This window comes from Scomber japonicus, chromosome 2 (assembly GCF_027409825.1).
Source record: "Scomber japonicus isolate fScoJap1 chromosome 2, fScoJap1.pri, whole genome shotgun sequence".
Classification (NCBI taxonomy): Eukaryota; Metazoa; Chordata; class Actinopteri; order Scombriformes; family Scombridae; genus Scomber; species Scomber japonicus.
Genome location: NC_070579.1, coordinates 31,908,898 through 31,936,610, shown reverse-complemented (window position 1 = coordinate 31,936,610; position 27,713 = coordinate 31,908,898). Strand labels below are relative to the sequence as shown.

At 40.9% G+C, this 27,713-nt stretch overlaps 1 protein-coding gene across 1 annotated transcript in view; it reads right to left on the bottom strand.

Annotated features, from left to right (window-relative positions):
* The window catches only part of maml3 (mastermind-like transcriptional coactivator 3), a 108,006-nt gene extending 82,324 nt beyond the window's left edge, over positions 1–25,682 (bottom strand). Inside the window, exon 1 of the mRNA XM_053340260.1 lies at positions 24,369–25,682. Coding sequence (XP_053196235.1) covers positions 24,369–24,746 — 378 coding nt within the window. The 5' untranslated portion in view covers positions 24,747–25,682. The remainder of the gene's footprint in view (positions 1–24,368) is intronic.
* Between the last annotated feature and the right edge of the window lie 2,031 nt (positions 25,683–27,713).

Here is a 27,713-nt window from a genome sequence, read left to right as displayed (position 1 = left end):
GTTTTGCAGATGTTTTACGAATGAGGGAAATGCATTTAACATGTTGCATTCAGTCTATTTTAAAGAGGAACATTGGAAGTAAACATGTGTGTTTAGAAGGAAAACCACACAGGGAACCTTTCATGTGTAGCAGTAGCCACATGCTAGTCAGTTTTTAAGCGTAGCTGGTTCATTTTTCTCTATTTTTTTACCGACCCTCGCTCACTGCGCTCTATCTCAGATGTAGATGACAAAGTTGTGGTTCCTCCTGGTTTTTCTGAAAACCGTCGCTTGTTGCGGTGGGTGGATATAAAACCAAAGTTTGTTGCCCTCTGAAGAACAGATGAGTGAGATGAGAAGCCCGGAGTTACATAATGCCAGTCAGAGGTATTCTGTGTGCGAGTGTGTGTGCATGTTTCTTTTTTTCTATCTGTTAATGGTGTGTCCATGTGCAATTAAACAAATGATTCAGGTTGTGTGTGGCACTTCTGTGTGTGCATGTGTGTGCTTGTGCATATGTGTCTGTGGACCAGTATCTTTAGTAGACTTGTGGTAATCCTCTTGGCGTATGCTGCTTGAAGGTCAGAGCGCATTATGTAACCCCTCTAATCCAGCGCCGCATCAAGACAGACAGCGAAAGACCTCAACCCATGCTTTCTTACTTACACACACACACATGCGCACACATGCACACGCTTGCTCCTAGACACACAGTGTCAGTGTGTACTGCATGTGTGTGTCAAACCACTGATGAACAAACATACTGTTTGCACTCTAAATACCAGAAGTGAGATATCCAGTGTGCAGAAAGACATTGATTATCAGGACTGGTGTTCTCTTTTAGTGCTTTTAATGCTGATGTCCACATGAAGCTCTCTCTCTCTCTCTCTCGCTTTGTGTCCCTGCTGCCCTCTTCTCATATTCTCTGTATCTCCCGATAACCTGAACATCCAACCAAAATGAAAAAAAAAAAAAAAAAAAAAATCTCTCACTCTCTCCTGCTCTCCATTCTGTTGCCAGGGCAACAGCGGCCATCTTGCCATGACCCATCGGTCTTGGGTACACATCACAGGCCGGTCATGAATGTGGAATGACAGTAAGAGAGGGGAAGCAGGGTGGAGGGGGGGAGTGAGATGGGGGGGGGGGGGGGGGGGGGGAGAGAGACGGAGACAGAGATAAAGATAAAGTGGGGAGGGGGGACAGAAGGATGGGAAGAAGAAGGTGGTAGAGGACGAGACTGACCAGGAGACAAAGATTTCCACGTCATCTATACCAGATAAATGAACAAAAGCAGGGATAAAGATCTTACCGGCTACCAACCTATTCTCCTCGGATTAGTGCTTGGTGTCATTTCCAATACCAAACAATATTTCCTTCAATGGCTTCATTTGAAATATATATAAAATATGTTTTTTCTATTTGTTTTATTCAATAAAAAGCCACATTTTTTGTCTAAATAAAACACAGCCTAAAATCGCAACAATTTAACGATTTAAATCTCAAGATAATAACATTTGACCTTTGATCTTTCCATAACCTACATGAAAGCTTTTGATAAAATTACACAATAAAAGGTTGGGACAAAAAAATGCATTGAGATGTAATACCAAGCTTTACCTCAAACTGGCCAAATATCACGACTCACACATGCACATGCTCAAATATGGCCTAAAAGGTCTTGGGGAACGGACCCTAATTAACTAATACAAGCTATAAACTGTTGAAAAATGTATGATTTAGTCCATTTAAAACTACAAAAGGTGTGAGATTTTTACATTTGTTTTGGTATTTGTTTTCTGCTGCTGCTCTTTTCGTTGTACTTTGCTCATGTTAAGTCATGACGGTTGTCACAAACATAGTTAAGGAGAGGTAATGTGACCATGGATTCGAGGGTAAGGAGGACATTGAAGTGAGCAAATTATCTGAAGGGTTCTAACTTCCTTACCAATTAAGACTTCTCTGAAACTGTCCAACAAATAACTAAAAGGAATTGCTGCCATCTCAAAGCTGAAAGATTGAAAGTAAAATATTGCCTATCTGAAGTATTTTAAGCATTGACGATAATGATGGGGAATCTGAGGCCTGTGGATCTGACTCAATAGCCTTCAAGTCTTTTGATTTACGTCATGACAATGTTGGCATTTATGATGAATTCTTTCATCCAGATATGAATCATGATTTGAATCAGTTAAAAAAAAAAGCTAAATCCGCATGTCAATATTATACCAATGATGCGTTTAGTTATTTCATCCAAAAAAAAAAAAATCAATCACATGGTAATCCTCCAGGCTTAAATGTCTTTTTTTACCCTGCACTTGAATATCCCAAGTCTGCTTAAAAACTACAATCATTTGACAGAATATTCATCAACCCTAAATGATTCTTTTTCAGCGATGGCTCTCTTGTCTCAATGATGATATTACATGTTTCTTATCCTTTGTCACAAAATAATGCTTTACAGTCTTACAGAAAGAACAAAGTAGGAGGTGGATGGAATCTCAATTTATGTGAGAAAAAATGAGCTTAGTCATGAATACGTAGATAAGACAACAGTGGAATCAGCATTTTAAACTTGGAGCCTCATCAATCAAATGTTTAATCTAGAAAATAAATCTCTAGTAGTAGTACCTGTTGAGGTGTTAGGGAGGAGTGGTACTCTTCATGACCCCAGAGAGATAGCTGATGGTTTAATGAGTTTTTTTTGTAAATGTTGGCTTCTCTCTGGCATAAAACATCAAAGACTCTGTTGAGAGCCTATGTAGTTTAATTAAAGGTCAGTTCTCTTCACTTTGCAGTTTTGAGCCACCCAGTGCTAAAGAAGTGCAATTATAAATTTAAGAAATTATGCTGAAGGACCTGGTGGAATTAGAAGCAGTTTCATTAAGGAAATTATTGATTATATTATTGATGCTCTAACTCATATTTTTTGCTTATCTTTCTTACAATCTGGTGTTATTGCACATGAATTTACAATTGCAAGTAATCCCAAAACATTTAATATCTATATACCCAGTTTTTCCAAAAATCTGGAGAAACTTGATGATACAATAATCTCCAAGTACTTTATTGAAAGCAACATCCTTTACAACCATCAATATGGCTTTCAGAAGAAACACTCAACTGAACCAGCAGCACTGAGATGATAATTGATTATGAATTGTGTTTGGTGTCTTTTTAGATTTGACCTTTTAATGGTACTTTTTGGGGTACCCCAGGGTTCTATCCATGGTCCTTCATTATTTTTATTATAACTTGGCTATGACCTGTAAAAATCTTCCCCCTATTTGCAGATAACATTACTCTTATACCCTCACACAATGTGTATAAAGGATGGAATGGAATGTTTTAAATGGTTTCAGCAGAATAAGGTCACTCTCAGTATTAATAAATACACCTCCAAGAAGAGAAATTCTACAAATGACGTATACAAACTTTTTAGAATTTATTGTAGGTGAAAGACTAAATTGGAAAAACCATGTATGCAAGAAGTCCATGAAGATGTTGAATACACTGAAAAAAGTTTGTTCCTAGTCTCATTTTCCCCTTTATCAATGACTGCAATGTTGTTTGGGCTGCTACATATCCATCATATCTCACCAAATGACTTCACTGCTGTCAATAGATGAGGAGAATGTATTTTAAACATGATTATTTATGTTTAAATAATGCATTTCGAACAAGACCCTCTGGATACCTTCCACAATTATTATATTTTATCATCAGACATTCATTCATATTCAACATTTACTTATTTTCACAGATCAAGACATACATTTTTTAATCGAACTAAGAGGTCCACAGTGATTTAATCATTTAATACAACACTGAAGTTGTTTTAGGACAGTTAACACATTTCTTATTTAGTCTTGAACCTTATGGTAAGATGTTTCTGTTGCTTTCTACTTATTGTATTTTGTTTTTTCTTCTTTCTTTTCTTTTACTACTGTTTATGCTTACTTGTGTTGTGGATATAGATAATGTTTGTGACATGTATTGTTTGTTTCGTTTTTGATGAGCAATAATGTCATTTTTGTATGTGTTTAAATCAGGGGAGGACTCTGAATAAGCCTTTTAAGCGTCCTTCCTTTCCTGCACTGTAATTATGGTCTTTTCTATTCAATGCATTTAGTATCCTCATTATTATGCAAATAAAGTGAACTACACTAATAAACAACTCTTTGAGTTAACCCTCTCTGCCTCCTCTTCTTAAACAAGTAATAACTGAGTCATTTGGGGATGGAAGATGACAGACTAATCTCACTTCACTTTGTTTATTAGAACTACAGAATGACGCATGTAGTTGTCCAATAAAGCCACAGAAATCACTGCAGCAGGCTTCTGTGTACAGTTTAGTTTAACTCACTACCCTTCTGTCTGCTCATATAGAAACCACAAACAGATATTATCATTTGAAAAAACCTACAATTCAAATGTGTGAAAAAATGAAAATGTAAAAAATCACTTATTCTCTTCACATACAGTCATTTAAAAGAGTGCAGCTAGTTGCAGGCTGTGTGTGGACTTCGACCTCACGCTCAGTGCAACTATGCACACTGTGTTTGAACCATAATGGAGACTGAGGTGACCTCATACGACCTGGAGCTCAGAGAGGAGTGACGAGTCGGTTTCACTCTGCCTGTGACGAAACTGAGACATAATCCACTTGGTATTAAGAGCATATGCAAGGCACACACACGGTGCAGGCTGCAGAGGGAGGCTAAATGAGTAGAAAACACTTAGAGCAACCACAAGAAAAAAATAATGAAAGAGAGGGATTAAAAGAAAGAGAAGACGAAAAAAAGAAGACTGCAAGGAAGCGATACACTTCCCGCCCTAAAAAGAAAAAAAAAAGCAAAGAAATGAACACTCACGAGCAAAAAAGAAAAAATAACAGGCAGGCCCAGTGAGAGGTAAAGGGAATAGTGGTCGCTGGGCTGGGTTGGGTGTTGGGTTTCTCTACATGCACCAATACAAATGATGAGTCACTTTCTAAAACACACAGGCACAAACACGCACACACAACTGTAAATATAGACTCATTATGCTCAAATTCACAGGAAGTCCACCACTCTTTCTGGAAGTAGCCAGCCAGTCCCCAGTCCAAGTTCTGACCAACACACAGACGTGCTAATTCATGACAAATTACTACCTTTATTTTTTACCTGCTTCACTCTATTTTGTTTTTTTTACATTTCCATGACCTTTCTTCCAAAACTCTAAGAGCAAAGATGATTTTTTTAAAAGAGAAGTGTCACACAGAGCCTCAACTCTTGTACTTTTTCTCTTCACGCGTGTGCACGTACGTGCACATGCCCGGGCCTGCTCTTTTTAACATTTTCTCAGAATTTTTGTCATCTTAAAGAGCACTAATTACAGGCTTAAACATGCGGGCGAACGTAGACTACACACACACACACACACACACATACACACACACACACACACGCACACTCCCACCCTCCCGACTCACTCAGCGAGCGAACATAATTAGAGACTTGAGGAAGCTATGAATGAGTGGGGAGAAGAGAAGAGAGAGATGGGAGGGAGGGGAGGGGAGGGAGGCGGGTTGGTGGAGAGGAGATTAGCAGACATGAAAAAAAAAAAGTTTATCTGGTTGAAGATCAGGATGGAAGTTCCTGCGCCACTTTTCACTTCTACACTGCCGTTTCTTTAACTGGAGTTCTAAGCGAATCTTGAATATGATTTTTTTATTTTTCTAACCACCGACCAACCTCTGCTTTCCCCATTTATACGAATGCGACGTGGCTTGTAGGGACATGAAACCTGCTCGACACACAGCTAATCACCACAATAAACATTTAATTGCCTTTATTGTTGATGGAGATGTGTTGTCATTGCACGGTAGCGCGATGACTCTTCCTTGTGTGACAGCGACCGATTAACAACCTTCTAATCACTTAAGGATGGGAAAAACTGATTTACGACTGCGATGCTGTTCATTTTTTGAGGTCCGTGATTGCTGTTTATTCACTCTGTTAAAAAACAGGTAAAACAAAGCTGAAAGTGCAGAGTGCAAGCAGCACATTCACTTCCTTTATTTGCGAGCTTGCACACACACACACACACACACACCCATAGAAAGAGAAAGGCAACACAGACCATGATGATACACCAACTACAGGCAACACCTGCCGGGTTTAAATTGGGAGTTGTGGCGCAGTTTTTGGATCAGCAGCACTAAAGCAAAACATTAACCAAGGCTTGTTGACTACAGCTGTGCAAAGAGACGTGTGCAGGTAATATAACAATAAACAAACAAAACTGCACCAGCGCCATGTGGAGCTCAACTCTGAGGAAGAAGACAGTAGCTTTGACTGTCAACACATTCTGTAAACATGCCTATAAAGTCTGTTCACGTGGATTCACGTCATCATATCACATTTAAATAAACAGCTTACATGATAGTGTACCAACTGCTTCTCATCATTATTACTAACTATTCATCTTCTGAGTTTAATTCCCTGAGTCAATGCAAAACATTCAATTGATTAAAAGTGTGAAGTGTGTCTTTTGATTGATATGACACCTATGAGTGAATCTGAATGGCTGAATTGAAAAAAAAAACAAAAAAAACAAACAACCCTTCAATTTTGAAAAGCCTAACAGGAAATCAATAATGTATACAGGAAAAACTTGTTTTCAAAAATAAAACAGTGACTATTGTTAGCACATGTGAAGCTTACACTAAGGCACCAGTTAGCTTTCATAACTAAATTATTATACAGTTAAATATGTATTCAACCGATGATAAAGCAAATAATCATTACAGTTACACCCTTATTGAGAATGCATCGGACTCTTACGCAGAAATCAGAGTGTCCTCGAATGCACCACTGAGCAAGAGATTTCAAGTAGTCTCTGTTTCCAACTGAATGATCGCATGACGATAATGTAACTTCAACCAAAAAATAAAAACGACACTAAATACTCATATAATGATTACGCCAATTATTTTGAAAAAATAAACAGGATGTTTTTATAAATGGCAGGTAGGATAATGGTTTGTATACAGTTTAAAACAAAGAGATTACACTTTAAAAATCACTGGTGTGGTCCTTTAAAGTGACAGTGTGTCAGGACTTAACAACTTGTATTGTTTTTTAATCTAACTTTCCAGACTCTTGAAGCAGTTCTTCTACCTTTTCTAATTTTTTTAAACATTTAGGCAGACTTTTCGAAACTTTCTCGCTTTCTATGCACCTCTATATCATCAAACTGCTCGTCACTACCTCTCTTGATCCCCCTTCTTGCATCTCTCTATCTCTATTTTTAGCTCTCTCTTTTGCAGATTAGGGGCCTATTTATAGCCCCCCCTATGTTGTCCAATAAGAGGGCTCTCTGCGGGAGAATGGCAGCGTCACAAGGATTCACACACCTCCCACTTGGCGACGGGCCCAACCCCCCCTCCCTCTTCAGGTTCATCCCACCCTCTCACTCTACTCTTTTGCTTTCCCCTCCCATCCCATCTCTCTGTTCTCCTCCTCCTCCTCCTTTCTGCCCCTGTTCCCCTCCCTCCCCCCCACCCCATCTATACAGGGTGGCTGCTGGCACTGAGCCCAAAGCTTCAGTGGAAACTTTACACACAGGAAAGAGCCTTGCGTCAATCCCCCACAGCCTGCCAGAGAGAGTGTGTTTTTAAAAAACTCTATCCTACTTACAGAAGAGGACAGTAAAGACTCAGTTAAGACAGAAAAAAATTCTACACTTAATAACACAAACACTAAAATAATTACTCTTTCAAACTGTGTGGCATTCATAAACACTATTTTCCACTCTGTCGTGCTAAACTGAGAAACATACAGACATAGAGATGGACAGATAGGATTTGTTCTTCTTCTTGACTTTTTTCCCCCTTAAAAAAAAAGAAAAAAAAAAAAAAAAGAGGACATTACATAATTCTCCAAACACTTCCTCTCTAAGCCGAGAGCACTCTGGCGTTTTATCAGACACACACACACACACACACACACACACACACACACACACACACACACACACACACACACACACACAAACACACGCACACTTGACATATCCAAGCAGACAGGCAGCCTGTTCAGGCTGTCTGCATCACAGTCGCTATGACAACGGTAGGAGAACAATCCACAAAAACAGCCACTCGAGAGGGAGGGAGGGTGAGGGTGGGGGGGACAGAGGGAGAGACAGACAGACAGACAAAGACAGAGAGTGGAGGGGGGGTTGGTTGGGTGGGGGGTGGAGGGGTGGCTAATGGAAAGCTCATGTGTACGTGCAGCTGTACCAACTCGGGCTCCGTGCCATTTTTTTGCTGGATTCCTACGTCTGTTTCCTTTACCTGCCCTCTTCAGGAAAGAAAGAAATCTCACAAACAGCAGAGTCACGTTTCTTTTTCCCTTCCTTTGTGACTTTGTCGAAGTGCAAGTCACAGATAAACATGGTCAGAGGATTAAAAAAAAAAGAAAAAGAAAAACCTCACACTCATGACTTTTCTTCCCTCGTCCTGTCCTCATCAACACTCTCCCACACACACACACACACCAGAGAGTGGAGGATAAGGTCAAGGGTTGCACTATACAATTTTTCTACAGTACAAACATCAACTGGATCATTTTGATGCTTGGGGCGTTCACATCTGATAATCACTGCAGATTAGGCTGCAGAATGAAAAGACTCCACACCAGAGATTATTGTGGCCGCTTAACTATCAGGTCCAAAGTAGTGAAAGCCTATGGAGACATTTTCAAATGTGTTATATCATTGGAAGAGATAAAGCCCAAGAGTCACGATATGGCACCTACACCGTGGGGCATTATGGTCACATAAAGGGCTGCACACGTACTTCTTCAGAAATCCACCTCTGTATGTTCAATTACTTTCTTCTTTGATTTCTTCATCCTCTCCACTTCTATTGCAAGTCCACTGCCAGCATTTTTGCTCCACATCACAGAGTGAATGTGAACAAGGTTACTTCACTTACTGGATGAATGTATAACACAGGTAAACTAATTTGGCTGTAATGCTGTGACAGACAGAGAAACTGTTCAAAGATAAAACTCACCAATCAGGAATGTTCGACTTGGTCTAAATGGCAAATTAAATATGATATTTCCTCAAATGAAAGATAGTAGTCAATTAAAAGGCAGGTCTCTGATAGTGGCCAGGGGTGTGGTCAACACAAACAAATAAAGGCTGGCCTCAAAAAACAGGGCTGGATAAACTCCTGGTGCCTGTTATATAATGTGTATGACAGTTAAGCATAAATAGTAGTTACCTGGATGTAACTGCACTTCTATGAGTACATGTGTAGCCCTCTAGCCAACCGTCACAGACAAGGGAGGGCAACAGCAGAGACGTGATATTGTTTAAATATAGGGATAACGGCACATATTTTCATAGTAATGACACTACATGAGGACTGGCAACCAAGGTAACCAGGGTAACTAAGTGCACAGCCAAAACGTTCGGGGTGGAACTCAAGCGCTAGAAAACAAGGAGGCTTTGTACTAAAATATGAGCAAATATACTTATCAAATAGATGGAGTTAGAAGTAAAGACCTCTCTCTTATATAGGCCTGCTTGCAGTAAAGGCCTGGTACCCACTGTAGTTGAGGTAAATAAAGGCCCCGTATAAGCAATCAATCATTTGGGTCATCTTTGATCCTAAGTTTGGCTTTCAAGGTCCTCCAAATGTTTCTTTTCTCAGCCTTTCTCTTTCTCCGCTCCATCTTTATCTCTTTATGTCATCAAGCGTTTGCCGTGTCCCTACAATCATCCCTTCCAAAAACCCATCGTCATCAGCTTCCTACTGGACCCGCTCAGAATGTGGCCCCAAACTCAAACTTTCTCTCTGCTCAAAAGTCTTTTGATATTATACACTATATAAACTCTTTTCTTCTTTTATATTATTCTCTCTCCAATTGTTCCTAGTATAAAAGATGCCATTTCTTGTTCCTTTTCTATAGCTCGTCTGGCATTCTGCAGTCCTGCTATCAATAATGTTGGTTATTCTGCTCTTGATCATATTCAACAGTATCTCTGACCCATGACTTATAATACTCCTGCCTGTGCTCTACACACATTTCAGTATTGTTCACTTTCTGACGGGGAATGAAATTGCTCTTCGTACATTCTTCTGGTATTTTCCTTATTTGTAGATCTTGTTTGTGACATATTTGATGTTTCTTATTCCTTCTGGTCATAGTCTTTGAAGTAGTTCCACTGGGATACCATCTGCTCCCCATGCTTTTCTTTTGGGCAGCTTCTTTATCACTTCCTGAATTTTCTTCCTCTGTGATTTCATTTATGTCTATGTCAGTTGTGTAATCTGTTCCTCGATTTGTCGGTGTTTCATGCCTTTGATCTGCGTATACTTCCTGGATTAACTCAGCCCATCTTTTCAGCACTTGGTTTTTCTCAATGAGCACTTTTCCTTCTTTGGCTTTTATTGATGCTGATTGTTACTTGCCTGAAATCTTTCACTCTGATGAAACTTTGGATTAAGCTGTCTATCCAATTCTTCCATTTCTTCACACAGATTGTTGAAATGTTCTTTTTTTTCGCTTTCTTTAGGTTTTGGTACTTTCTATGTCTACATTGGTTTGTTGCCTCCTGTCTTTCTTCCATTTTACTCAAGATACTCTTCATTTTTGTTTGCATTGTGTCATTTTTAAACCACATATCTCATCCACTATCATTTCTACACACATTTCACTGGTTATAAGCTTTAGTTTGTCATCTATCATTTCTGTACATTTGTTTCAACTTTCTTACTGTTTTAACTCATCCAAGTTCCATTTTTCTGACTTTTTCCCCTCTTTGTAACTTTTTCAATTTGCACTTTAGAGTTATTACTACTGGGTTATATTCTGCTCCACAGTCTGCTCCAGGCCTTGCCTTTGCATTTCTTGATGAATTTCTGTATCTTTCAATGACTAATACAAAGTCTATTTGATTTTGTTCCTCTTCCAATAGGTGCTTTCCATGTATGCCTTGCATTACGCTTTTGTTCAAACGATGTGTTGGTGATGATCGATTTTTGCTCTTTACAAAACGATATTAACATTTCTCCACAACCTTCCCTCTTTTTGTTCTCCTACTTTTGCAACTATGACATTTCCCTGAAGGTCTTTTTAGCTTTTAATTGCTTCTGTCAGTTATTTACAGAAAGCTGATTCTTTATCAGCTGTTGGAGCATATGTTATGAACATATATTCAAGTTTACTGGCTTTACTGACTGATGTGGTCTAATTTCATTACTGTATTTCTTGCTTTGTTATTCGTGATAACCGCTACTCCATTTCCTGATTCTGAAAATGCCTTCAACTGTTGATACTATGTCTGTCAAGGACTCTCCTTCTTGTTTCCAGTGTGTCTGTGACTTCAAGAATGTCAATATGTTTGGCCCTTTAGCCTGTAGATATTGTTAATCCTTGTACATTTCATGTTCCAGTTTTCCAACAATCAGTTGATAATGGTGCAGAGTCGCCTGTTTGCTCACAGCTGTTCCACCAGGCTGTACTAGTATGACTGGTGTCCACCCTACCCTGCTTGAACTTTCACCATGTTTTATGCCCAGCGGTTTCATAACAAAGGAAGGCCGCGAGGACTAGTTGTGCATACAGTGTCTAATTTGAGAAAGTTGACCTCTTTCCATTGTTCTTTTTTCTTTCTTGTTTTTGAAGAATCTTCTGCCTGATGTTTATGCCATGAATTGAAATTTCCTCAGGTTGCCTGTAAAAGTCATCCAGCACCTGCATTCCACAGATTCATGTAATCCTGATCGGAGGGCTGATACTTCACTTTGCCCCAGGATGACCTGAAGGCCAGTGGAAGGAAATAGAGCCTTTCCTTGGGTAGTTTCTACAACCGTAACACTACCCTACTACCCATAAACCCTATAAAATGTTACAGTATAACATGTGTGGCAAATACATTAGTAACAGTTGACAAATTAACACTGCCCAACCCTAACCTGCACAACTTTTAGTAATTTATAATACAACTCTAATATCTTAATGAGAAAAATGTCACCAATACTATAAAATGCCAATGTGCCATTACCAACATGATTTGTCCTGTTGACTACAAATACATTTTGGGCAAGTATAGCCACCTGGGTATGTTTTGACCCATAACAGAGTCAATGAGTTCATTAAAGACAATTTGGCTCAGACTGAATATCAATCTGTCCTGCTGACAGTCACTAAAGTAAACAGGTGGTTGTGTTGTCAACAGGCCTACGCTGTTGTTACCAAACCACACATCGTCCAAAGGTAGTACAAGTTGTCAGGCTAATATTAAGTACTCAGCTAACTCAAAAACTTGATTTTAAGTTATGCCTGAGAATTCGGAGTGTTATTGTGTTGTTATATTTCAGCTTTGAGAGAAAACAAACCACTATGACCAGAATAACTACCAATACGATCAGCGATGATTATTATTCCCACCATGTCCTATTTCAAGGCTAATCACTCGGTAGTTAGCATGTCAGCAGAAATATTTTGGTAACTCAACATTATCATTATCCACTTTTAAACGCTGAGGACACGAAGCAAATCCTCCACTTCATCAGCTGTGACCCAAAGTATTCAGAGTACACATCTGAACACTGACTCCTTGTCTTTACCGTGTCTGAAACCGCAGCAAGTATTTTGCATTTGGTCTGAGCTGCCCTCACTGGGTAGGTGTTGAACAGTCCTGTCATCTCCAGGAAAAGGGTCCATTCCCAGAGTCTGCTTCCAGCAAACCTTCAGACATTTAAAAATGAAGAGAGTCTCTCTTTGCCTGTGTCTTGTCTGCATACTGAAAGCAGCTTACATTTGCAGAGACCACATTGGGTCTCTCTAAAGCCGTTTGCTTAGCACACAGGTGTAATGAACTGGAAAGGCAATGGTGTGGAAAATATACTGCTAATGCTCCAAAATATTTAGTGTATGTGCAAAACAAAGAGGGACATCCGTTGGCTGACAGTTAGGATCCTCAGGGGGCTTTCTTTGTTATGTTTTATGCTGCAGTCATTAAGTATCCATTAAAAAACTCATCGGCTCCTTAACTGTCAACAAGCCAAAAATAAAACTAAAATCCGGCTGTTTTCACGAACAAGTGACAATTACAAAGCTTGAAAAGAGCATAATCACTGCTTTCCCCTGCGTTCAGTGGAAGTGCTGCATTTTGAAACCGTTACAACTTTTTTTTACAGACTATCATTGAAGAGTTTAAGCTGTTAACTCCACAAAGCTCACTTGACTTAAAAAAAAAATAAAAAAAATCATACCACGTCTGACCCAAATCTGCTCATACTCTTCAGGGAGATGTAGTTTTTCTTGGCTATTTTTGCTACTCCGCTACTCTTCTTGTGAGTTCCAGTGCTTTGCATGGAACGACTGACATGAACTGCTTGTGACAGTGGGGAATCGGGGTAAACATCTGCCCGTCTCGTCTCCTCGGTGGAGTCCGCGGTCATTGCCAGAGGAGACTGGAGGGTGGAGGGAGGCAGAATAAAAGAAAGAGCGGAACAGAGAGTAAAGGGGGTGAGAGAATAGCGTATGGAGGAGTAGGGTGAGGCACGCGAGGGAAAAAAAACGTCTGGGTAACCGAAGATATGAGAGATATTAAGTTAGGAGGGTGTTTGATAGGTTTGGCTTTCGAAAGCGATCCTAAATCGGCCTGAACTGAAATATAAAAAAACAAACACCAGAATAAATTTAATTACTAGCAGTTTCATCATATTCTTGATTATTAAACCTTAAAAAACATCTTAGGAATCTCCTCTATGGTTCAGCATAGTCAATATTTCTAGCAGGAATGCAGCGATGCAGCAAGTTTACATTCCCTGCATTGCAATGATGACAAGGAAGTTAATACATTAAACTGGGTAAAGTCTGTTAAAGAAGATGAAACATGTTAAAAACCAGAACTTGTGTTTAGAATGTATCATCACTTGTAAATCCCAACAAATATTCAGACTTTCTCAATCTACTCATACCTGTTGCCTGAATGTTCTACCGTCATATTACTTAATAGAAGTGTAGCTATTGGGGGAAAAAAACCTGATAATACCCGACCGTAGGAAAGAGAGGGCAGAAAGTGAGCGTGGCTTTGAAAAGACCAGCTGGTGTGTTTCCTTGGTTGTGATCGTTGTTGCTGCTATTTTAAGAACGTTTCAGGAAGTGATGTGCAGGCGGGCTGCTGACAGAGTATTCAGCACAGGGCGAACACACACAGCCCGACTTCACAAACCAAAACACAGTGCGACTACAATGTTAGACTGGAGTGAAGGTGGCTCAACAGGGTGGAATAAGAAAGAAAAAAAAGGAGTGAAGGAGACTTTATGTATATACATGTGTAGTGTTTGCTTTTGCTATTACACAAGTTCCTTGATGTTTACTTTGCTGCAGTTATTTGGGCAGGCGGCGCTGCAGCCGCTTATCAAAAGAGGGACTGAAACTGAAGACATACTGTGTTTGATCCTTTTACAGTAACAACAACAACTGGAACTGGAACTTTGATATGTGCCAAAGTCTAGAAGCCGGTTTTTGTGAAAAGTCACTCCTGAACATTTGAGCCTTCCTGTTCAACCACTTCCTGGAGGAGTTTGCGAGATTGCACTAAGTCCAAAAAGGCATTTAAGGGGAAACAACCTAGAGCATCACAACACATAAATGATATTATTGTCATTTGAAGATCATTTTATATCACTGGTTTACAGAGTGACGCTCCTATATCTCAGATGGGAGAGATGTCACATTAAGTCATGTATGATTAGTGTGTGATTAACCTTTCATAAACATAGCAACAGGAGCTGTTCTAATCTAGGTCTGTCACGTTAACCACTTTTGTTGGACAATATATTGTCTCAGAAATAATCGCAATAAACGATATTATTGTCATTTGAAGATCATTTTATACCACTGATAAAATGATAATATAATAGCATAATAATGCAAAGCTAGTAAATGAGTCTTTGAGTTACTATTTCCAATGCCAAGAACGATCAGCCATCCTCAACCTTCCTACAGCCACAACAGGGGGCAGTGTTTCAAAAGCAGTTGTGCACCGATCACCACTATGATTCATTTAGGTTTAGTATGAAAACAAAAAGCTGACAATGGCAGCTGAAGTACCATAGAAGTTCCAGCATGCAATCAGCTGATGTAAATCACTTATCAGACAGTAGCATAGCAACCACGTCTCTAACTGTCTGATCACAGTTAATATTTTCTCTCTCTCTCTCTCTCTGGACCCGCTGGGTCTGCGCTCCATCTTTTTCCCTCCGTGTTGCCCTCTGCAGTATTATCAGATAATGTGTTTTTTTTCCCTCCCTCCCTACCTCCTGCATTGCAGCCACTGTCGCACAATTACCCTGGCTGCTGCACTAATGGCTATTGATGCAGCTGAGGGCCACACACACACACACACACACACACACACACACACATATACACACACACACACACACTTGCACACGCAAACATTCATAAAAAATTCATGACACTGGCTCAGTAGGAAGGTGTGTGTGTATGTGGGGGGGGCAGGTGGGAGGGTCTGGCCAGCCGTAGAAAGAACAACAAATGTCATTTAACAAAAGGAGGGAAGAGGGGATGATACAGGTTCTCCATAGCATCCAAATATGACACACACACACACACACACACACAGATACACCCAAACACACTGAGAATCATTAGTTAACCTTAATATTGACGGTGATACCTGCAACAGAGCAGATATGTGTGGGTGTACACTAACAGTCTATGTGTGTTGCCAGAGTGTGTGAGGTAGGTAATTCCCTCTTAGCGCAGGATCTCTCCCCGCCACCGACCTGCGCTGAGACAGCTTTAGAGTGCTAAACCTGCTAGCTGAGACTGAACCGGGGATCACCGGAGACAAGGAGCGAAAAAGAGAGAGAGAGATGGATGGAGGGAGTGAAGGAGAGCAGAAGAAGAAAAAAAAGCACGGATGGGTCCTAGTGATCTAGAGGAAAGAAGAGAGGGCGTATTACAAAGAGGGGAAAAATTAAAGGTCAAATGGAGGTAGGAATGGAAGGGTAAGAGGAAGGTGAAAGAGGAGGAGGATGCTGTTTGGAAATTAACAAACCCTGATGTGATAGATTTAGTGCTAGAAAATTATTTTTTTACTGATCCTGACCAATCCTGAGTTTAAACAGACAAACCGGTAACAGGAAGGTCAAGGGGTTGTTGCCTGACACCAACAGGAAGCTAAAAAACAGGCAGTGAAAGAAGTGATATTTCTCCAGTGGCCACCAATGCCCAACTACTATATTCATGCATTAAAGCTGAAAAAATAAAGTAGTGAATAAGGGGAACCATGAGGATAAATAAAAAATATGTTGTTACAACTTTAATATTATAGATTTAATTAATTTTATGTGCCAATCAAAATGATTAGACCAAGGCCTCGCTTATTATGTGGAGTGATGGGGAACATAATGTTGTCATTTGGCTACATTCCTTATTAAATTCACCGATTCCTTTAACGGCTACATGAGTCAGTGGGAGCTAAACAATTGCCAAAGCTCAGCAGCTGGTTGGTGGCGATATCTGACGTCTCGCAGTGGACTCTGCTACGAGCTAACGTCTGCTAACTGCTACTTAAAAGTACAGCACCAGCACTTGAACAAACACGCATAATACCCACATGCAGTGTTCACATCTGCCGCTGGCGCACGTGTTCAAGTCGAGCCAGATGCTAAAACGAAGGAAAAGTGTGTGGTCTCCATGTATCCAACTCAGGTGTCCTCTTATTAGTGTGTAACAGTATGTGTATATGTGTGTGTGTACATGCATCCCTCTTCAATTATTGTACTATACACTTGTTATTATACTAGTATAGACAATGGTGGTGCAGGGTGGGAAATTCAAACATAGATTAACATAGACTCCAAACACTGAATAGGCTATTACATGTTTAGGTTCTCTGTTAAGAACTCTAGAGTTAATATGCACACTATAATATTTGTTTATTTATCTCAAGTCATATCATCACTTAATATTGAACTGTTGTATGATGCATAGCAGATTTTCCTCATATTGTGCAGACTTACTAGTACGTATTAGTATCAGGTCTGTTTAAAATGAGGTAGCTTAAGAAGAGGTTGTAGGGAGGAAAAGCGAGGAAAGACCAGGTGAGTAGTTCAAATGTGTAAAAAAATAGAAAAAGTAATTAATATTAAATGTAATATAAAGTATATTAAAAAATGACTTGATAGGAATAACCCCTCCTCCCCCAAACAATGACATCATGGTCTATCATCATATGCCAATCCAGTAGACACCACCCAACCATAATATGCAAAGTAACTCTCTCTCTTGCTCTCATACCCACACGCACACACACACACACACACACACACACACACACACAGGTGGTGGTGGTGGATCACAGTGAACCTTGGCATCTCTGATAACAGCCTCATCCATATTTTACCGTTTCAGTGTTTGTGCGTGTGTGTGAGTACATGAGGAGGTGGGGGCTTGAAAAGGAAATAAGGAACAAAGATGCATCCCACCAGGTCGGTATCAATAATGTAAAATGTAAACTGCTGTTCGGATGAGTCTCTGATCCTGAGCTATCTATTGTACCCAAAACAGCACGTGAGGCCGAATATGGGCGTCAAAGAGAAGAGGAAATAAGACACGAGAGTTCAGAACATTTTTTTCACTTTCACTAAACTTTCTCCACCTGAAAATGTATACAGATGGTACCTGGCAGCTGTAAGACACTCCAATATGACTCTATACTGGTGCAAATATACGAAAATGAATGACAGGCGAGTTGATTAAGAGAGTGAAACGGTGGCAGAGTGTGAACATGTGTGTAATGTACGTATGAGCGTGAAACACTCAGAGAAACACGAGCCGGAACAAAACAGGCCTTGATTGCTACAGCCAAATAGTAATAGATACACACTCCCACTGTGGAGCTTTGACAATCAGGTGTTGGCAGGCAAATACGATGGAAGAAGTTGCCAAGAGATGAAAAGAGTTTAAAAAATGAATAAATAAAAAAAGAAGAAAAGAAAAAACTATGAAACTAGTCGAGCAAATATTTTAGCTCTGACACATGAACTTTCTGCCATACCTTGTTAACTCACAGGAGATTATGTAAGTACAACGCTCAACAGGTAGAGTGGAAGTGTGTGTGTGTGTGTGTGTGTGTGTGTGTGCGTGTGCGTGTGTGTGTGTGACAGAAGTATTTCTAACTATACTGTGTGTAGCTTAGCAGCTTAAAGAGAGGGAAAACAGCTTATTCAAGGATCTGCTCTGAACGTGTGTGTGTGTGTGTGTGTGTGTGTGTGTGTGTGCGTGTGTTCCTGTAGAACATGTGAACAAGCGTGGGTGGAAGGGAATGTGGTCACAGCCGACCCAAATCAAAAACATCCAGTGTGTGTGCATGCGTGTGTGTGTGTGTCTGTGTGTGTGTGTGTGTGTGTGTGTGTGTGCAGGGACTGAAGGACAAGAAAAAGAGTTATTAAAAGAAAAAAAGTACACGAAAAGTGAAGATGAAGAGGAAGAAAAAAAAAACACAGCCGGAGACGACGAAACAAACGTGTAATGAGTCTAAAACAGCACATCTGTGATGTCACCAGGGTGTGCGTGGACGTCACGCTCTTACATGCGTGTGTGCGTGCTGGTGTCAGCTTGGTGCCAGCTCAGTAGTTTAAATATAGTAGTTGGGCAGCGGTCCCAGCTGACATTAACAATGCTATAGCCACTAAGACCATCTACGCTACATTAGCGCTTTACTAAAGCTGAAACCAGAGAAGTGGTGAACAGAGAGGAGAGGAGGGAGGAGAGGAGAGGAGGAGAGGAGGAGGGGAGGTGTAGAAGGGAGGGAAGAGGGAAGGCCTCGGATTCATGAAAACTCAGCCGCCCACACTCCGGCCTCTGCTGCCAAGAGTTGAGCAGGACAACAGTGTGTGTGTGTGTGTGTGTGTGTGTGTGTGTGTGTGTGTGTGTGTGTGTGTGTGTGTGTGTGTGTGTGTGTGTGAGACATTCCACGGCGAGGTGGATGCCAAGCAGCGAGCAAAGCTGAAGACAGACTGTCCTGAGCTACTGTGTTTGAGTGGAACTAACGAGCCCCTCGCTGTGCACCTCGGCCTCGCAGCTGTAAACTTGTTAGCGATTAGGTAATCAGATCTGACTGGATGTTTTGTCAAAAAAAAAAATAGGGGGGGGGGTGTCACGATTCTGCTTTTAAGCGACATCGCGGCCCGTTGGGTGCGCGGACACGTGCCTGAAACCAAAAGGTCGTGCGTATGATCCCTGTGTGCTTTTATCTGGATCCCAATGTACAAAAATCTGCCTTAAAACAAAGCAGCTGCTGGTGAACATGTTCTTTCTGTTTGTCTGTGCTCACAGATAAGAAGCTAAAAGGTAGACGACGTAGGATATGGAGAGCAGATAGAGGATATTGAGCGCAGCCTCAATAAAGTTTGACAGCAGCGTCACTCTTTCTGTATCATTATAACAATCAAATAAGAGGGAGAAAAAAGGGTTAACTTATTTCTCCACCAGCAGGAAAGAATGAAGCCCAGCCTGAGGATATTTGTTTCGTTTTGTGGTACAATCACTAGTTCTCTCTCTCTCTCTCTCCGCTGACACATGTAATGAACAAGCTCACACCTGTTTCTCTGTGAGCTGTCAAATGTCAGTCTGGAGAGATGAGCGCACCAAAAAAAAAAAAAAAAAAAGAAAAAAAAGTCAATTAGAGCGCATCATCATCAGATAACCTTTGTAATGCAACCAGCAGTGTAAGAGTGTTGAAGGATGATTTCTCTGTTTCTGTGACGGCTATTCTGATAGTTGAGTGGTCCGGTTCACTTGTTAGAGAGTCCGGATTCCAATTCAGGGAGGAGCAGGAGTGTCCTTGATCCACCTTGATCCACCAGCACATCTGCCTCATGCTCCTCTACTCAAATAGTCCAACAAAATTATCAACACACAAATATGAGCCACCATAATGGTTGTGTTTCTTCTACACTGGCCTCAATTCTATCCTGAAAAGAAGAAGAGCCTATCATCAACTCATACTACGAAGTATCAGAGAGTATTTAGGAGGAAACACAAGAAGCCACAACTGACCAATCATATCTCTTACAGCCTCCGTGTGGTATCTTCATAATAACCATTGTCCTGACATGTAGTTATGTTTCTGTGGAGGTGCACATCAGCTGTGGTGTAGCCTGCACTGTGTTACCTTTTATAATGAGTTACAACTGACACCTTCATTTGCTTTGTTGTCTGTCCACTGAGGAGTTAATAAAGACGGAAAAAAGAAAGAATAGTAAGACTGATCTACTTGTGTGTAATTTTTCTGTTGACGTGGATACCAGTAGTGAGTGTGTTTGTGTGTGTGTGTGTGTGTGTGTGTGTGTGTGTACTGGCCAGGGAGTTACACCTTTAATACCCCCTAAAGGAACTATAATTATCAGCTTTTTACAATGTGCCTGTAAGTTGGACACCGCCTGTTTGCTTCAAAACCATTATATCAAACGTATGCTACATGCTACCTATCTTCTTACAAAAAGGGGGGCCGGGGCCTTTTCAGTCCGGGCCCCCTCGGTTGTGGAAGCCAGAGTATCTCAAGCAAGCAGTTTCACATTTTAAATCACTTTTATGCAAAGGCCTTCTAATAGTTAACTAATGTATTAAATATCATTTTATTTTGAAATTCTATATTTTATCTCTATTTCATCTTGTTGGTTTTACTGTTCTATGAGCTTAACTGTCTTTACTTTTTATCATGTACTGCTTGTTTTCCATGTCAGAACTAAAACTTTTGCCCTTTCTATGTTTTATTTTGCTTTATGGAAAGCATTTTGTAACATTATTTTGAAAAGTTCTAGTCTGTATCGAGAGCGTGGACGTTTTTTAATATGGGCGAGAATCAGTTACTATCCAAGTATCAGTGTAGGATACGTGGATACAATGAGGGATACATGCCTATAGGTGGTAAGCAAAAAGGTGGCCTGCTGTTTCCTAAGCATCCCTCTCATTATCAGACAATTACAACTTTACAAGTGTCCATCATGTGTGAGTGAATCAATCAGCAAGACATTAATCGACTGCCTCCAAACTCACTTTCAATCCTGTATGCTGCTTTGGATGTTTTACACTTCTCTAACAAACTACATCACTGTCCAAAAGACATGGTGGGAAAGACAAGACGGTCTCCCGGTATCTTCTTCTCCTTTTTCAATAATAGTGGGCTATAAACACAAACACACACTTTCCATAATTATAGGCTTGCCCCTGTCCCGACGTGGGTGTGTCTGAGAAACATTAGACCCTGGCGCAGAGTGCTGGGACGTACATGACAATACAAAAAAATGCTTAAGAACATTACAGTTCGCTTCATGAAATTGATAATATATTATTAACAATTTATAGCCGCCATGTGTCATAATTGGAGTGTTATTTTCTTGTCATTTAGTGGAAGGCTGTATTACTGGTTCTACCTCTTAGAAATGCTGATTTGCACATTTTGTATTTACTTTTTGTTCATTGAAGGTGTTTCTGTTATTCTCAAATCAACAGCTGCCATACTGACACTAAGTACAACAGTCTTCATCTACAATAATATCATGACATTTAGGGATGGATGTATCATTGGGATTTTATTGTTCCTACTACTCTTAGACACTTATCGGTCTAATTCTTCATTGATGCTCTCATCTGTTTTTTAAAATGTACTATTTTCAAAAAGCAAAAGGAATGTTCACATCAGCAAAGTCACATATAAACTCAATAATATCTCACTAAAAACTCATCTATAAATGTCAATAAAATAAATAATATATGCCTGATATTAAAATACATAGTGGAGTTTAGAGAGAAGACCTGCCTGAAGACCTCAGAGGGGGGCTGCTGGAGCTTATGGGGATTTAAGAGAAACGCTTTGGCTACATAGAGACAGCTTCGGTTTTAGCCTGTTTGTAACACTTCCAGTGGGGCAACATTGCCGGCTTCAAACAGTTGAAAATGTAGCTTTTTGACATGTTTTCTTGTTGAACTGATGTTTTTATAATGTACTCTGATTGGCTTTTTACTCACAAAGCTTTTGATAAACTTTCAGTGACGAGTGTCGTTATCATCAACTTGAGTAAAACGTTATCTTTCACTTCACCTGGTTCAATGTGTCCACTGAGACCTCTGCTCTAGTCTGCTCTGGTCTATGTGTAGAGGAGTGGAGCCCCGCCCTCGGTCAAACACTAACACAGAGAGCAGAGGGGAGAACACAGAGGCTACAGTGCAACCTTAAGTCACACCAAAATGTATAAAAGTACCAATTTTATTCAAACTGAAAAATATCCCTGGTTCTTACCAGTTTAGAACTGGCATCATAATGACATGACTATAGTTGCTGCTGCACTCATAGGTGAAACTGTGTTCAAACACACCCCCTTCACATAGCATACTACTAAATACAGTGTGTAACATAACCCCAGCAGATTAAGGCTCTGTGGGTATTTGTGTATGCATGTGTGCATATGGTGTGTGTAGTTCATCAACAGCATACTTGGCTTTCCTAGAATGCCTGTTTCTGCAGTGACTACATACAGCCATCTAGCTGCAGCTCTGTTCTTCAGTGGGGGGAGAGAAAAAAAACACGGGAGAGAGATGGCAGACTTTTCTCTCATTTCCTTTCATCTCCTTTACAATTCATGCCTCATAAATACCAGGCACTTGAAATGTAGCATTAAAAAAAAAGAAGAAGGTATTAACACCCCGGCTCTGTGCGTTTCAGCTATTGAATGCTGTGTGTTTGCATAGGAGGTGTCACCAACAGTGACTGGGAGAGAAGCAGAGGATACCACTGTGTCTTTAAGCAGTAATCCCTCCATTCTCGGAGCATTTGTTGCCGGCCATCTAATGGGCGGTTCAGTTTAATGTCCACAAGGGCCGCTGGGAGGTCCTGCACTATTAAAAATCACTGCCGCTCTCTCAGGCTGGAGCTGCTCGGGCTTTTCGTGGCTCTTAAATAACAACTGAGGCTGCCTCAGAAATTAAAAGAGGTTCCGATTTTGCATTTCAAAAGGGGAGGAACTGGGATCATTGCGGCAACAAAAGGGATAACAATGTTGACATTCCCGACATGTATCCTTTGGTCTTTTCTAAAGGAAACTGGAGCTTGCCCACAGGAGATGTGGTGTGAACGGGAGACTCTACACACAGTTTGCCGCTGTCTGTTTTATTCTCTCTCTCTCTCTCTCTTTCTCTCTCTATCCCTCTCTCTCTCAAACGACAACAGCCAAACATCAAGATATTTTCTTTAAGAATTACTAAATCATATCACTGCAAGGGCTGATCTGCAGACCTGCTCATACATTTTAAAGAAAAGCTCTAACCAAGATCCTCATAGGACACACATTAGAAAGCCAACAATCCTCCATATGATACCACTGCCCCCTACCAACAGGAAATCACTGTAGCATTCCTCTGAATCCTACAGAGTTTACAGAGACTATATTAGCATTATAGCATGTGTATTTCCTAAACTATCACTGCATTCATTCTGCAGGAGGACACAGCCTTTGTCCAATCAGAAGAGCATCATGTGATCAATGTATTATTTTGTGTTAAGCTCCACAGTTCATTAAGAAAAGTTTCTCACAGCATACAAACATTCAGTAACTACTGCAGCAGCCACCTGAAGTCAGTTTCAAGCCTGGTGGCAGGTGACTTTTGGTGAAGAGGTGGCAGTGATTGGGTTTTTGCAACACTGTGGGCACAGGCTGTTGATTCAGACAGTATGTTACAAAGGTTACATATTCAGGCCGGAGTGCAAACTGCTCCTGCTGCTGCTGAGAGCGAGGAACCAATATTGCAACATTACTGCTGTCTTGCAGAACAATGGCACCCAAAAAAAAAAACAAAGAACAAGAAAGGAGAAGTTGTTTGCATGCAAAAAAGAAAAGCCATCCTCTAGAAGTTGTAAGAAGTTTCTGAGCTGAAAAATCAAAACTTGACAATTTGCAGCACCTTTAAAACTTCCAGCACTGATATTGCAACAGATCAAATATCAGCTGTCAGGTTTGTCATTTCCCAACACTGCAGCATTTAAGCTCTAACAGCCTGTTTTCTTCAACAAGGGGCTGGATTTCTCTGTAAACAAAAGCACTAGTTGGCACCCTGGTTTGAAAAAGTGAGGTGTGTGTTTCCAAAGCAATTTCCAGCGCTCAGTGAACGTGTTCTCAACAAGTTTGCACTACAACACAAGTTGTAGTGATACAGCTTGCAGCTTGTTGGGGGTCCCAAAATACTGGGGACAGAGAAATGCATTATATTAAAGTGTGTGCTGTGTTTAAATGTGTGAGTGGGAGGGGAGTCTCGGGACTGTTTTGGCCGTGATTGAGAGCTCGTCCTTACCGCTATGAGCGTGTTATTCCTCTGTTCCGTGGAGGAGGCAGAGTCCGGATCTGGCTGCTTGCTCTGCGGCTGCTTGCTGCTGCCGCTTCCGCCGGCTGACTTCTTGGCCCTCTGCTCCAGACTCCGCTGATACAGGCTGACCGTCTCCCTCCGCTCTATCTCCAGCTGCTCGGCGTGGGCTTGCTGGTACCTGCTCTCGCAGTTTACGTGGTGTCTCCGGCAGCCCTCTATCCGCTGCCTCAGCCTCTCCACCACGGTGCTGTGCTTAGGTATGCCCACCGCCCCGGCGGGCACCACGCTCCCGGCGGCCGGGTTCATGCTGTTGTTGATGCAGATACTGCCGTTGGGTCCGGCAGCGGGGGAGGCGAAGTCCCCCATCACTGGGCCGAGTGGCTGCTATTTTGGAAGAACTTTTCTCCCCGTCAAGCTTGTCTCCACCGCCGCCACCTCCACCTCCTCCGGCCACCTCCACCTCCACCACCTAGTGTCCTCTCCCTCTCGGTCCTCCGCGGTGAAAGGTCCCAAGCAGCCGGGCAGCGGACGGGAGGTACGACCGGGCAGAAGCCGCTGAAGTGAGCGACAACCGGGGAAGGTTTAAAGGGCAGCGAGCCTAGCAGTCATACGGTTAGTTGGTGGCTCGCTTGTGGCCGTTTCGTCTTCCCTCCTCGGCACTGTTTCAAAACAAAACGTTCCCGCAAACACAAATAAGACCCAGCCGGAGTGAGGGTCGAGCAAGCCCCAAACTGAATTCAACAATAAAGCCGCTGCCACGCTGCTAACAACAACTCCGCTGGAAGAAAAAAAAACAACAACACCGTGAAGGTATGAACGATAGCAGGCACTCAGCGGTCATACACACACCGACCGTCCCGCAGAGGAGCAGCGGCGGCAGCAGCAGCAACAGTCCACTCGCCGTTTTACGGTGTTGTCCTTTGAGAAAAAGTTTTGCTGCCTGAACCGAACGGGCTCCGGAGTTTCCCAGTGAACTTGCATCTCATATGGTTTTGGTTTGAAAGAAATCCCGGTGAAGATGTTGCTGAGTTGGGGGAAGAGCACAAGCGCCCTCGGTAGTCCGGTTGTGAGGCAACTAGAGTAACCCAGACGGCGTAAGACGCGGATATGGAAGTAGTGGTGGAAGTCTGTAGTCACTGGCTGCCGCCTGCCACCATCACAACAATCAGGTCCTCTTCTCCACCATGCCAGCGGAGTGATATCAGGACAGGAGTTGAGTAAAAACCTGCTAGAGGCTGTGAGGAGCCCGCTGATGGACGATCGGAAAACCCGGAGCGGAGTAGTTTAGACTCTCCCGGAGAGGACCAGTCTAGTCCCACCTACGACCTGCCTTTACTAATATCAGTGTGTTACAATGTTACACCCATTTTACACCAAATTAACAATAAACTACATGAGAAAATAATCTGTCTACCACTGGTGTGAATGCATCCCCGTGGTCTATTTGTACCATCTAGGTCCGCGACAAGATGCTCATGTTCCACCATTACCACGGGATGAAAAGTTGTTTTTACGTTGTATTTATTTAACGTGAACTGTTTTTTAAAAATACATTTAACCAGTGGTGGTATTTTACTTTAGTAAAAGTAGCAATACCACATTGTAGATGTATTTTGTCACAAGAATAAATGATGCATTAGAACTTTTACTTTAGTAAAAGGACAAAAGTGTTTGCATACCCATCAACATATATTTAAAGTAGCCTACTCATTATGCAATGACTCATTTAATAATGGATTATAATTTTATTCTATTAATGTAACTTTTAATGACTATGATGTTGCGTCTTTTAAAGGTGAAGTTGTGATTTTCCTCACAGGGACCAATAAAGCCTTATCTTACCTAAATCTAATGATTACCATTAGTATAATTAATATGCAGAGTAACCAGTAAATAAAGTTATCAATGACATGTAATGGAGTGAAAAGTGCAATATATGCCTCTGCACTGTAGTTGAGTTTGAGTATAAAGTAGCAGAAAATGGAAATATTCTATTAAATTACTACATAATTGTACATATGTGCAGTATTTGAGTAAATGTACTTTGTTACTTTCCACTGTTACTGCATTTGGCATAAAGATAGTGCTGTGCAGAGATATATTTGATGACAGATTGACAACACAATCACAATAACACACTAATAATAGTACAGATGGAATAATGGGCAGCCCATGTTAGAGGTCAGGTCAGGAAACAGGGCAGTGATGTAGGCAGGGATCAACATGTTTCAATAACTGCTGCAGAAGATAAGCTGTGTCAAACCACAGAATAAAATGTGTTACACAACTGCATACCACATGAACTGATTATATAGTAAACTTGTCATAAGTTATGAAATGACACCATCATCTGCATGGTCTGCCATGACACTGAAGTACAACAACCCTGTTTAATGTTTTCATTTTAGATTGTCATTTTAATAAAGCTTTAGGGTCTAATCTGTATGGATATTAAAGTATTAAAATAAAAATGAAATAACAAGTGATTACAGGATAATATTACCATGCTGTTACTATGACTGAAGGCTAATATATTGATGGGTTTAAACTACATTCACAGATTTGTTTCCATGAACAGCATGGGGTCAACGTGTGTGAGAGTGGTAACAGAAAGCACACATACATCATAGTGACAAGGATTACTTCACTTCAGTTCATGAAGTTAATGTGACACCCACAATTTGTTGCATCAACATTACAGCACTCATTTCTCCAGAATGGAGATAATATTCTCAGAATTGTGAAATAACTGAGTTAGGAGAAAGCATTGAACAAATGTAATGTTTTGGGTTTTAGCTAGCTGAAATGACTAACCCACAAACTAATCATATTACAGTTATTAAATGCTGATAGCCTATGATGTAAACGTTTGGTTAGCTTGGTCATGTGATGCGCTGTTTGCATGTACCATAGTTCATATAGGCCTAGAAGTGAATACACAGTCTGTATGTTAGTACGCAGGTTTTGAATGCAACATGAACATCTGTGGAGACATATCACCTGAGAGCCCTCTGGGATCCTGTTAGAAAAATATGCATTTTTCTAGCATTTCATCACTGAAGACGGACATTTCTTTTCTCCCTTACAGCAAAGTTAAACCACTTGGATGTACATTTAGTCTATAGGCTTTATTTTTTAAAAGCTTTTTTGGCATTTAAGTGTGTGTTTTTTTTTCATTCTAGCACAACTGACGAAAGGTGCAACAGTAGTTTCAGTTCCTACATCACAACCATTTAAGGACTCCAACAATAAGGAGAAGTACACAGCCAGTGCACTTTATTATAATAGCTGTTAAAAATGGACCTGCCACAGAGAGGTGCTAGGAAAGAAAAT